Here is a 13,806-nt window from a genome sequence, read left to right as displayed (position 1 = left end):
GAGCTCAAAGAATATATTCATGACACACTTATAATGGTCTCATGGCAGCCAGTGTCAAAACCAACCACCTATGACAGTTTAAAGTAACGTTAAAAACATAAAGCTAAATATTTCTTCAAGTTTGATCATGTAAAGTTGTCATAACAAAGACATCCCAAACAATGTCAACTTTGAATTAAAAATGACATGATTGACCACAATGACACATTGACACTTACTGGACATTCATAAGACTTATGGCAAGGTTATGGCACTCTTATCAGAAAAAACTAATTGAAAGTTGCCGAATTTGAAGCTACATGGTTTTAATTGGACAGGAAGGGTAGAAAAGATGTAATCTGACTATTAACTAAAGTTATCAGACAAATGTAGAGGAGAAGAAAGTACGATATATGCTTCTAAGATGTAGTAGAGTAGAAGTATATAGTGGTATGAAATGGAAATACTCAAATAAAGTACCATGAATTTATACGGTATAAATAAATAAATACGGTACTTGTGATAATGTATTTACAATACTTACTTTGCACCGCTGCAAAAACATCAACATTTTTTCTACCATGTAAACATTAAACATCATACTTATTGTAAACTTTCAATTTCTGTGACCAAATACTCAGACAAACCAGTCAACCATATAATGTTATATTTACATTCATGTCTTGCAGCTCTGCACCTCCCAGACAGGAGCATCAGTGTCAGGACTGAGAAGAGCCGGTTTGATTGGTATGACAGATGACACCTGCCATTTATACACCCACAGATAATGTATTCTCCTTATCTCATTCAGTTTCCAGCTGTGCTGCAGGGTGTCGACACCTCTGGACATGACAACACTGAACACAGACGACACACCGGGTGTGACTGCTGGGCCACTGAATCCTTTTCTGACATATGCATTGATTAGCTTTTAGTCACTTCATTTAAAACTGATGGCATGAGGTAACTGCAAATTCAATTATTAATATTTTTAACTGTACAGCAGAACAAACTTCATTTTAGGCTATAATTCAATTCCTTCCACAAACTCACTGCATTTAACTCATGCTCTGGAATAAATATAAACAGGTGCTTTGTGTTAGTTTTCATTTCGTGTTAATACACAAGGGACAGTACGCGTATGTGTGTTGTGCATCTGTGACTGCTACTGCCCTGAGGCAGCCAGGGACATTTAACATTTAGCCGAACCAGAGCAGGGAGTGTCCACTGGGAAAACCCCACCACGGTGACCTCTGTTCAGCCCCCCAAAACCAAACCTAGTGTAACAATCCAGTTTAAACTGGATCAGACCATCTTGCAGGTCTGTTCAATATATACTATACTTGCCATTGCATTATAGTGAAACTGTAGGTTAATGATTTTGTTGTTGATATTGTTATTCACTTTTCCTACACTTAGATTTGCTATGTGCAAGACTCATCAATGTTGAAAAGAAAACCAAATTTTGAAGATGGTTAATTATAGGGAGGGACCTTTAAAAGTCACATTTTCACATTTTGAGAAATTTAATGTTAGCAAAAAGCTATCTTATCAACTAGCTAAACTATCAATCTATCTTACGATTGCTATATATTAGCTAGCCTTTGCTAAGATTAGCTCAAATGTAACAAACAAGCTATTGATTGATGTAGATTAACTAGCTAGTTATCAAGCATTTTGCAATAAAAGCAAAACACTAGCTAACGAATGATGCAGATTAGCTCTCTAGTTCACTAGCATTTTTCTAACATTGGCTAATTGAGACGTGACTGAATGTCACTTACTGGTCCTCCAGCACCATCTTCTTACCATCCTTGAAATTTCTTTTTCTTATCAACAAAGACGAGCGTAGCACATGACATATTTATATAAATAAACAGGAAAAGAGAAAGGTGAATGTTATTTGAGCACAGAGCAAAAAAGGGTTGGACTTAAGAAGGGTCAGTTGAATCTTTAAACTGGGACGTAGCAGATGTACATCATACACTATAATTCTACATGTTTCCATACTATTGAAGCTGTGTAAAACATAAAAATCAAAAAAGTCATTTCCAAACCATTTGTAGACTTAAAAAAATAACATGCCTTTTATAATACTTCATATGCATGTGATCACTGATGTGTGTATTCTGTGTACCTCCAATAAGCATGACGCAAATAGAGAAGATCTTCTCGGTGTCTGTGTTGGCCGACACATTGCCGAAGCCCACGCTGGTCAGACTGCTGAGGGTGAAGTACAGTGAGGCGACGTAGACGCTGCGGATGGAAGGTCCGCTGCCGGTCCCGTTCACACCTCCTATGGAGTAGTAGGGCGACTCCAGACGCTTCCCCAGTTCATGGAGCCATCCTGTATTTTAAGATGTTGGAAAATGGGCATACTGATAAATGGAAGGACAAATGCTTCATGCATGGTTATTAAATGGCAAACATGGGAGAATAATTTTTTAAGACACAATATCTGTTCTGAAGCAGTATTTACAGTAATAATGATAATAACTATTACTGAACTGTCATAACCATGTCATGATGCCTGCCATGAACATGAAGGAATCTTCATGAATGTTTATGACTGTTGTCGTTAACTATCATTGATACTGACATTAACTAAGCCAATACTGTCTTTATGACAAATTGACATTAACCAAGACAAAAATGTCTTTGTCATGACAACTTGACATTATCGACTTAAAGAAAGTGTTTAGCTTTACGTTTTGACATGACATTAAACTGTCATATGTAGTTGGTTTTGACAATGGCTGCCATGAGACCATTTTAAGTTTGTCATGAATATTTTCCTTGACCTCAACTTAAGTGGTCTTGGACTTGTCATATAGATGTCATTAAATGTTATAAGACCAATTTGACAGCAGATTACAGTACCAAGGTGATTTAACTTACAGAATTAGCTGATGGACAGATAGCAGTTAGCTTGTTTACTTGTTACTAAGGTAGGCAAACCACTATCTGTCGTCATCTGTAGTTGGCGTCAGCTAGTTAGCTCAGTTAGCTGTGGAGCTCGCTGCCTAATTAGCTGACTCGACTCCAGGTTGCCAGCAGCCAAACCCGGCAAGAAAACCACCTTAGTACTGTATTCCCTGTCAAACTGGCTGCTGTCGTCTTTATGACAAGTCCAAAATGTACCACTTTACTTGAGGTCTGGGAAAATATTCATGACACAGTTATAATGGTCTCGAGATGCCCAGTGTCAAAGCAAACCATAAATGTTAAAACTTACAGCTAAACAGTTCCTTTAAATCTGATTTTTCATGACAGAGACATTCACAGGTTATGCTGTCTTGGTTAATTTCAAGTTTCCATTACCAAGACATCTCAAACAATAAGTCAGCTTTGTATTAAAAGTGAGCAAATTACACTTTTTACAACAATCATTAAGACAGGTGCCATGCCATGGTTATGACAGTCTAATGACATTCTTATGCTCACTACTTCAAATATAGGGTTACCTTTTCAAGAAAAACAGCAGCAGTCAAAAGAAGCCTAATCACAAAACTTTGAAAAGCTATTTTCACAAACTTTCCACAGACTTCTGACTTTCCGAAAGGCCTAACTGTTATCACTTTAAGTGCACCATGTGATCTTTTGTGTTTTTTAGATCCACTGAGCTGCAGTGAACATCTACAAGCTTAGTGCAGTGAAGCATGTACATGCAGACAAAGCTGACAGCATTGTTTCTCAGGTCTGGAGACTGTGGTGAGCAGCAGAACAATGGATTTAACAGTGGAGGCAGATCAGATGGTTGGGAACCAGAAGTGATCCCTGGTCAGTACAGTGTGGAGAAGACATGAGGCTGATCCCAGGAGAGTCTCCTGCAGACACTGATGAATGGTAATTGGATGGAAGCCCCTCAGAGCTGCCTGACTTCAACACTCAGTTCAGCATCAGAAACGCATAATTAGGATACAACACATTAATCCTGCCTCATGCGCTGACCTGTTATTTTATGACACTGAAACACAGTAATTGGTGAAGAGAAATCTGCATCGTTCTCATGACCCAGTCAATGCTGACCCGGAACCGGTTAGGAAGACACTCGAGCGAGGTAATTGCAAGCAGTGCAGCTCATCGATACTGACCAGAGATCAGCCCAGGGGGCCTCATTATACGAGGGACCTGGAGGCTGCGGGGGAATTACGAGAAGAATCATGCCAGTCGCTCAGTCAGGCACACACTGATGTAGCTGTTGCTCTCACATTTTCCATTCAGTACTTATTTTACAACAGACTCAGAAGTCAGTAAAATCAATGAGGAAATCATAAACTTAATGTAGCTGTTTGCTGAATTATTAAGGGACAAAGACAGACTGTCTCTGGACTCTAAACATCAGCTCCAACATAGTTATTAGCAAAGACCTAATACGTGTTTCAAACCAACATCTCTTTTGAGTCTTTTCTGATAAATATTTGAGGTCATATTACCTCATTCCTTTAATGGGATAGTATTTGAAGTGGGGTCAATAGTCAGTAGTACAGGTGTAGACAGAGTCAGCAGCAGAAAATATTTTGGCAACTTGAAAAAAGGTCCATGTAAAAAAAAAAAAAATCAACATCACTTTAAGTGTGTACTATATCCGAAATATTTTCCCCACTATATACTAATTGTATTTCACAGGACACAGGAGTTGCTTATCTACCACTGCCTCCATCTGTTAGTTTGTTCATGTTCATAATTACTGATTTCCCCTAAAGAGTTTGATTGGTTTGGAAAGAAATAACTGGCTTATGTAACACTGGTTTCCAATCAGAAAAGGCTGTCTGCCATTAAGGTTAAGCTGTGAAAATATTGTAAATATAGCATACACTTAAACTGACATTGATTTTTTTTTAAGTGTTAAAATACATTTTGCTGTTGACCGTGTCCACAGCAGTAAATTGCTTTGCTTCCATGCTGGTACTCCTCTCTACTTCTCCAAACTGGAGGGTGCCGACTAGCATCTACTGTAGCCAATGACACACTGACACACTGACTACCGATAAGTGCCTCATACAAACCCAAATAATCTGAACTATCCTTTTTAAGACCAAACAATGCATCTACATTTGTGTGAAGTGTTTCTTTAGATTAGATGTTTTTTTTAATCCTGCTTGTACATAAACATCTTAGTAGTTTGACATCAGACATGAGATCCATGATTAAAAACAAACAGATATCAAATAATACCTACTGAAAAAAGTCACATTTTTCATGGATCAATAGCTTTTCAGATGATTTGGAAATAATGAGCAATGAAACTGCAAAGCATCAGAGTATCGACGTATTTACCAGGCGTCCATACATACAAGACGGGGGGCTTAGAGAGTTGAGACAAAGTGGAAGTTAAATCTGGATGAAAGATTTAAAGAGTAGAAAGAGTAGAATCAAAGTGTGGGAAGATGAGTCTCCTATATAAAATATATGTGGAATTTATGTGAAGGAGGTGAAAAATGACTTTTTTTCTCAATGCCATATCAATAAAAAAAAAAAGAACATTTAAGCTTTATAGCCTTTATTCTGAGCCATGAGCCACGAGCCATTTATTTTTTACACATTTTTGCCCATAATAATGTTTCCTTTATATTGATTTAGCGCAGAGGTTGACAAAGCAGGATAAAGCCTCCCTCCGCTCGGAAAATGTAGATAAAATGAAAACACTTCATCTAGCCTCACTACTGCATGAAAAACACAATTACTTGTGCAGCAGGAACACAAGAAACTGTATGTCAGACTACAGATCCACTCTGAAACTGCCACACTTGGAGCTGCTGGACTGAGATCAAAACCCTACTAAATCGCTCATTTTTATGGACTTGCATCGATTAGTTTTCAGTGCCTTCATCCCAACCCAGCATCATAATGGCTGATGGCTGATGCAACATGGTTGTGATTTAACATGATGACACCATCTTGCTGCAGGTACACTTCTCCTGCCATTCAACTCTCCAGATAGTTGAACACATCTTGTACACCTGTTGTACACATATATATATTTAAATTAAAGAATAAGAATAAAATTAAGATAAAGCACATGTGAAGGCATAATCAAAAATCTAAGCACTGTTTACCTTGTCATCTTCTGTTCACAGAAACTACATTCCTACTCAAACTGGATTAGAGAGGAAGGCCACAGGAAAGCACTAAGCTGACAACGCAGGAAAAACTTCCTTTTAAGAGGCAGAAACCTCAAGCAGAACCAGGCTTTACAATGGGCAGCCATCCGTCACTACCAGTCATTTAATAATACCAAATTATTTTATTTCCTAAATCTGAATCTCCACAATGTTCTGTATCATGTTTTGTGGTCAATTAGCAGAGGAAATAATATCATATTTCATATCAAAGCAATATAGCAAAAAAATCCTGTTAGATTACACACACATACGCTTCTTATCTGAAGCCCATTTCCACCAGTGTGATGGAAAAAAGGAAGTCATTATAATGAAATAATCAAGTCATAATCAATATAATCAATAAGTCATTATTCTGAGACACTAAGTCATTATTTTGAGTTACTATCTCATTAATTTTAGATATTAATCCATTTTGAGATAAGTAATTGTTTTGAGAAAGTTGCTTATTACGTTGAGAAACTAAGTTGTTACTTTGCTACTCAGTTTCTCATAATAATGATTTACAGAATAATTTTTCCTCATCAAATTGGCAAAAATGGGCTTCCGTACATCTGAGTTGCACTGATAAAAGTAGAGTGCAGGTTTTTTGGCACAACCTCACCAACTTCAAAGGGAAGGGAAGAAGGTGAGAGAGGTCAAAACTCAAGTGTTCCTGGAGTTTTTACCTCCTGAGCTCCAACAGTGGCTCAAGATTGACTTGGTCTTGACATCCCTGAGGAAAACTGGCTCATGCAATTGTCTTTTCTTTATCTTGTGAAAAATAAATGTGCAAGGGATCTTTTCCTGAGCCACTAGGTGTCTCAGTGGTTTCTCCTTGATGGCTGTATGGAAGAGTAAGACCTTAATTTGACCACTGAGACAAATTTAAGGTTTCTTTTAGATCTCACTGTTATCTAAAGAGCTGATTATTTAAGACAAATTTGAGATCAGTGCAGTGAGACAAAAGACAGAACATTTTGAAAAGCTATTTCTCAGGAGTCGAATTTAAAAAGCATGAGAGAATGGTCCAAGTCTCATATTAGTCTTAATTTGGTATCATTTATGTCAAGGAGAAACAAAGTCGAAATCTTATTTTGAACTTTTCCTTTCCTCCGGGACAGTTCCCAACAGCACTGCCACTACAATCCTTCATTCAGTATTAAAACAACTGACAACACAGTCAACAGTCAACAGCAGCTGGACTGGGTGGTGTCTTCATCATTTTCCTTTACTTACCAATATCCCAGTTGTAGGCGTTGGCCTCCATCTCCATCTTGCCGATGATGTACCAGATGCAGGCCATCCAGTGGGCCAGCAGGGCGAACATGGACATGAGCAGCGTCAGGACCACGGTGCTGTGCTGCGAGTAGCGGTCCATCTTCTGGAGCAGCCGCAGCAAACGGAGCAGACGGACTGTTTTTAACAGGTGAACCACAGACACCTGGGGAAAAACAGCACAAGGTAGATTTATTTTTAGGATGCTGACACTGCATTGATTGATTTCATGCAATTTCTGTCACGAAGGGCATTTACGTGTATCAACACCGTATAGTTACCCCCTCCCTTTCCACTGCTATAGCTCCTGAAGGCAACACGTGTCTCTTTCCTTTTCAAAGAACGATCAAGTACCACCACTACTTTTCATTTCTAGAGATTTTCTGGTGCTCTGCTGAGGGCAAGGTCAGAGAGACAGACAGATATAAAGAGTATGAAACAGAAACTATGAAAGTGAGAAGCACACTGCAACCATCTCCCTTTTACAGGCAGTAAACCTCATGGGAAGAGTGATAAACCAGCTTAATACACACACATTACTTAGCCCTGCTTGAGGTGACAAAAAGCTCTTAACACGCTTCACGTCCTCTGCTCAAATGCTCTCAAATACTATAATTAGAAACTTCATCAACAATATGATCTATATGAAGATTTCTTGATGAAGGAAGCTTGAATGTAAATTACCAATTACAGCAATCAGCCGCTTGCTCACAGGTGTGTTTGTTTTGTTGTTTAATCCTCACCATTGAAATACGGTGATGCTTTGTTCTGCCAGTCTTTAAAGGGATGGTTCAGATAATTTGAAACGGGGTTATATTAGGTACTTATTGATAGTCAGTGTATTAGCTACAGCAGATGTCAGTTGGCACGCCCCCAGTTAGGAGAAGCAGAGAGGAGTAAAAGCACGAAAGCAAAGCAGTGTACTGCTGGGTTCAGACACAAAAGGTATTTTAGCCTCTTAAAAAAAGGCCACCTAAAAAAATCTGTATCAGTTTAAGTGTACACCATATTTAGAATATTTTCACTGCTTTGCTTTGTCATCAGACAGCCTTTTCTGACAGGAAACTGCTATTATATAAGCCAAATCTTGCTCTCTCCAAACCAACCAAACTCAACCTCACAGAACATGGCTGTATGATGGCAAAGTAAAGCAGTGAAAATATTCCTAATAGAGCTTGAACTTAAAGTAATATTGATTTTTTAAGGTAGACCCTAACTGGGGACGTGCCGACTGTAGCTTATACGCCGAGTCTTGATAAACACCTCATACAACCCCACATCAAATAATCCGAACTATCCCTTTAATAAACACAACTTTTACAACTTTTTGAAGTTTTCTGCTTCCTTCTATAGACTCACACACACACAATATTGAGCTCTCTTTCGCACCTTTCCCCACATTCTGTAGATGTGATGTGAATGTCATCCATTGTGCACCTGCTCCTCAGGCAATCTCCACCCACAGTCTATCATTTAGGGCCTTGACATTGCATATCCCCACCGGAGAAAGACACAAACACACATGTTCCCCTACACACTAACACACACATACACACACACACCAGGTTTTATTTAGAAGGATGTAGGACATGGAGGATATTTGTAACCTTTCTATGAGGATGTATGTTGCATGTGTATTTGTGTAGTGTGTGTGTGTGTGTGTGTGTGTGTGTGTGTGTGTGTGTGTGTGTGTGTGTGTGTGTGTGTGTGTGTGTGTGTGTGTGTGTGTTTGGGGGGGGTGAAAACAGGAGAGTGAAAAAGTGGGACAGATATTCTATAGAAAAGCTATAACATAATAAATAAAATAAATAGAGGGAGACAGAGGGAGGAGGTGGGACATAGGTGGCAGAAAGGAATGATGAGGAAAGAGGAGAGAAAAAAGTGTGTGTGCGTGTGTGTGAGAGAGAGAATGACACAATCAGAGTGTTTGAACAACGCTAAAAGGAGGAGATGTGTGGACACGGTCCTTATCAGAGCTGCCCCTGCATGTGTCTCCAGTATGCTTTATGGCAGTTTTTCCACACTCTTTCTGTGAGAAATAGAGAACTGGTGCAGCACGAGGGGTAATGAAGCCTCCTACCGAGCCCTGGGGAGAAGCGCCATCTCCTCTCCACCATCTATCACCCCCCCACCCCACCTATGGAGAGAGCAGGCTGCGCCAAATCCCATTCTCCTCCAACAGCATGAGCAGTAAGCAATGTAATGTACCCAACAACGCATACACACCTCCTGCCAGTTTCCCCTTCAACTTTTCCTACTTCCATCTCACATTTGCATTTCTGCGGCTCGTCAGGTGTGAAATTTACATTTAGCAACTTGATTGTTTACTTTCCATCTCCTTTTCAATGCAGCGTTTCTGTTCACGAGGCTATAATTTTACAGAAATGCTCATTATTTCTTCCCCCGCAGCCACGCCTGTAGTGCTCCAAGCCAATCACAACAGTGTGACTGGTGATGTTTATTCTAGTTTATTTTATTGATGCAGCAGTGTCAGGCCAATAAGCACACATACCACTGTTCTCCAATACCAACTGGGCCTCCAGGCCCAGGAGACATAGAAGCTGTGATAATAACTGTAGCAGTTATTAACAAATTGGTGTCTTTGGCCCTGTGTAAAGACATTATCACTGGTGACGACTAATGCATGCTGACCAATTAGTGTGGATGATTTCTGATACTAACATCTTGAAAATATAAGCAATTAACGCTAATGCGGCTAACATTAGCTATGCTACCACTGCTGCCTGCAGGTACAGGTAAGTGCAAACGAGAGGAGACGTGAAAATATTCAGTGCATAATATGTAGGAGTTTTTTCAAGAACACCATGTTGTCCAATTCAGTGTGTAACTAGCATACCTTTCCAGAGCTGTAGTCCTTTTTGTTTATACTGGAGCACAGATATGCACATCTAAAATAAACTTACATACATTAAAACATACAACAAAACATACATTTAAAATTTACATGCATTAGTCAACTATAACTGACCACATGATAAAATATTAGATTGAATAATTCATCATTTTAGACAATATCACATGGCAGTACATCAACATGAGTGCTCTCTCTCTCTCTATCTCTCTCTCTCTGCTGTGACTGTAAGTCTGCATCACACTTTTCCTATCAATTTAATGTCCGCATGACAACTCTTGGATGACATATGCTTTAGTGATTATTTTCAAGCACTTTTTAGTGATGATTAAATCTTCAAGCACTCAGAAAACCCAGGTTATGTGAACTCCAAACACCCTATTTCCTCACTTGGAGACAAACAATTGGCAGAGCATTGTTCCAGGGTGCTCCAGCAGCACTACACCGATGTACCTGTCTCATCGTCAGCATTAACATCACGTGCTTGTTCTGTACCTTCACTCTCAAGCTCGAAGCTTGTTTAAATCATAAGCAAATTAGGGAATTTTATCACTGTCCCTGCAGCCCGACAACCGGCCCAGCCCACCAGAAATCTTCCAGTTTCACCGGATTATTTTTGAGGAATGAGACTTGACAATCAACTATCTTATTGACCTGCGATTCGGCTAAAGTCTCCTGTCATGGGCAAAAATAGGAAAATATTGAGGAAATACAGATAATATGTATTGAACTAAATAAAATGGAGAAAAGAAAAGGAAAATACAGTCAAAGTTGTTACAAGGTCAAAGGAGATCACTCAACAGACTGTAAAACACCCCAACAAGGAGAAATGACAGAGATATACGACAAAAACAAAAGAATAGAGAACACCAGGGAGGGACACTGCTGAGACCCCTCTGCTCATTTTGGTGAAATATGGCGTCTGTCCTCAAGGGGGACATCAGTCTGAATGCCCTGTCCTTAGAGGGGACATCGTGCAGAAAGCTCAGCAATTTACTGGCCATTCCCAGTCTTCCCGCCGGCGGCGGGGGAACGTGCAGCCCAGTAGCCCTACATCCAAATCCTGACCTACTGGGAACATGTGGTATTTCCATTAATAGAGTCTGGAACCAAAGTGCCTGGAGCTGCCTGTCACCGCACCCACCCCTCCTCCACAACTCCCTTTTGTAGTTTAAAGACAGCATCTCCTCTTTTTTTTTTTTTATCACACTTTTCACAGCACTTTTTGGCTGCTCCTCCTCAGGGCACATTACAGAAACGTCTAAGACAGGATTTTTCCCATTATATTATTACAGAAGCAAATCCTAAGTAACTTTTAGAATCCTATCTTATCTGCATTTTATCTTATCTAAGGTTTGAGAATCCTAAACACTCATTCCAACATTATTTATCGACTTTAATTTCTGTTACAGAGCAACCACTACTTATACAACACTACTTTTCTCATCTGTTTGAGCTAAAAACATTTTTAACCATTGTTTTTTTTTTTATTACTGAAGATACTGAATAAAAAACAAAGCATGGACACTTCACTTCGAGACAGATGAGTTAGAGGTGTTGGTAACATCTGTAGAGAAATCCAAAGATGTTCTTTTTGGGAAAGAAAAAAAACTTGGGAGACAAAAGAAAAGAGAGTGGCTAAGATATGGACCATACAGATGTGTTATATAGACACAGCCTCCATAATATCTGGCATTTATTGTGTAAAAACAATAAATGAGTAGCCATACAGCTAACACTACCATTAGCTACGGTTACCTTTAGCTATTAGCTATCATTAACTGCTATCTTTAAGTTAGTGGAGTTTATTTTAGATTTTTGGGACCTGAACTTTTTTTTCCCCCTAAAATTAGGTCCTAACCCTAATAACCATGGTAACCAAATAGTTAAGATAGGATCTGCAAGTTAGGAAGTTTCTGTAAAACAGCCTCTGATATGTCTCTGTTTCTTTCTCACTCTAGTCTTCTAGTCACTTTGTTTACAATACTTACTCCTCTTATTGTTGTTTTCACCTGTCCTCTCTTTAGCCCCAGCTGACTAGTTTGACTTGCGATTCACGTTACAGTGGCTGAGTGAGCGGCATAAAACACAGTCAAAGCATCCCTCTGTCTACATTAGAGGCCAAAGAGCAAAAAACATCCATAAGCAACCAATCAAAACGTCCCTTTAGTGTAGTGCTTCCATTGTGTGACATCATTCAGCCGGGGACGAGACAAGAACGTCTACCTAATTGCTCCACATCTCTGTGTCTTTCTCCATTCAACTATTCTTAAGGGGGCCATGTATTTGACTCAGGCAGAACAGAAAAAGGGTTTAATGATACAGGTTTGATTGTTTTCTCAGCGCCTGTACAGTATGTGGGATCAATACGCAGAATCAAAGAGGCGCTGGAGCAGGGCTACAAGCACTCCACGCAATCTATTCTTATGAAATGTCAAATGTGCTGGAGGTGTTGCACTTTACAGAGCACCAGTGTGTTGACAAGATTAGAGAGCAGGTCTCTGTTACAGGGCAATCCATCACTCATGAGGGTTTTAGTATTCAAAGTCATGTTCTATTAACTTTTACATATATTTCACTGTTTATTGTTTATTTCTCTACCTTCCATGTTTTTTTAGTTTTTTTCCAGAAAATTCTACATTGTTAAAAGTTATGAAGGAATTTAGTGGAATCAAACAGACTTTTCTCAATAACTTAACATAAATATATACGTTTTATTTATTTATTAAGATAAAACCTAAAACTAACAATAAACAATGTAAATGTAAAGTAGCTCACTGATTATGTCCCAAATCAAACACCGGGGATAAAAAACAAGCCCCTGGCTACTCACCACGCTGACTTTAAAGGCATAGAGCAGGTCAAAGGGCAATGCTGCCACCAGGTCGATGATGAACCATGTGGTCAGGTAATGGATGCAGATCTGTCGAGCGTCAAAGATCACCTGGCCCGACTTGCTGACATAAGTTGTGCGAAAATTAAAAACAATATCTGTCAGGAAAATAGAAAGACAAACAAACAGAGAGGTTTGCTTACTGTAAATATTGGTTATTGTGAAGTCTCAAGTATAGGTTATAAACACTGAACTCCTCCTGCAACTGACCTATGATGAAGAGTATCTCCACTGCGATATCGCTGACAGTTGTGCTGCGGGTCAGATCATCATCATCACCGATGAAGCACACGTTATAGGGCACTGTCACAGCAACGTAGAAAGTGGCGAGTAGAATCAACCAATCCCAGCCAGCCTTGAACGTGCTGTAGTGAAGTAAGATGAATTTGGACTTCTTTGCATCAGCTACCTTGTACTCTGGCAGAGCAGGTGGATCCCCAAACACATTCTGGACAGGACAGGAAACAGAAGTGACACAGACGCAACAACTTTTTAGCCACTTATTTTTTTTTTTTTGGCGGTCCAATCTATCATGGAGTTGGAGAAATATACTTGCTTTTAACTACGCGTTTCGCATACGCAGCCCTATGCATCCATACGCATCATGGCTGCCTCATGTATCCCACATGGAGCGATGTTTGTGCACATCCTCAGAAATGAATGCTACACAAATGCAAATGCAA

General features: G+C 39.4%; 1 protein-coding gene across 1 annotated transcript in view; it reads right to left on the bottom strand.

Moving 5' to 3' along the window:
• kcnh8 (potassium voltage-gated channel, subfamily H (eag-related), member 8) overlaps positions 1-13,806 on the bottom strand; it is a 77,550-nt gene that overhangs the window by 31,295 nt on the left and 32,449 nt on the right. The window contains exons 5-8 of the mRNA XM_084738993.1: positions 13,334-13,571; positions 13,064-13,221; positions 7,320-7,524; positions 2,117-2,326 (exon numbers count right to left, since the gene is read on the bottom strand). Coding sequence (XP_084595119.1) covers positions 2,117-2,326; positions 7,320-7,524; positions 13,064-13,221; positions 13,334-13,571 — 811 coding nt within the window. The remainder of the gene's footprint in view (positions 1-2,116; positions 2,327-7,319; positions 7,525-13,063; positions 13,222-13,333; positions 13,572-13,806) is intronic.

The sequence above is a fragment of the Lutjanus erythropterus genome, chromosome 16 (assembly GCF_056507025.1).
Source record: "Lutjanus erythropterus isolate fLutEry1 chromosome 16, fLutEry1.hap2, whole genome shotgun sequence".
NCBI lineage: Eukaryota > Metazoa > Chordata > Actinopteri > Lutjaniformes > Lutjanidae > Lutjanus > Lutjanus erythropterus.
This window is presented reverse-complemented; position numbering and strand designations above follow the sequence as displayed.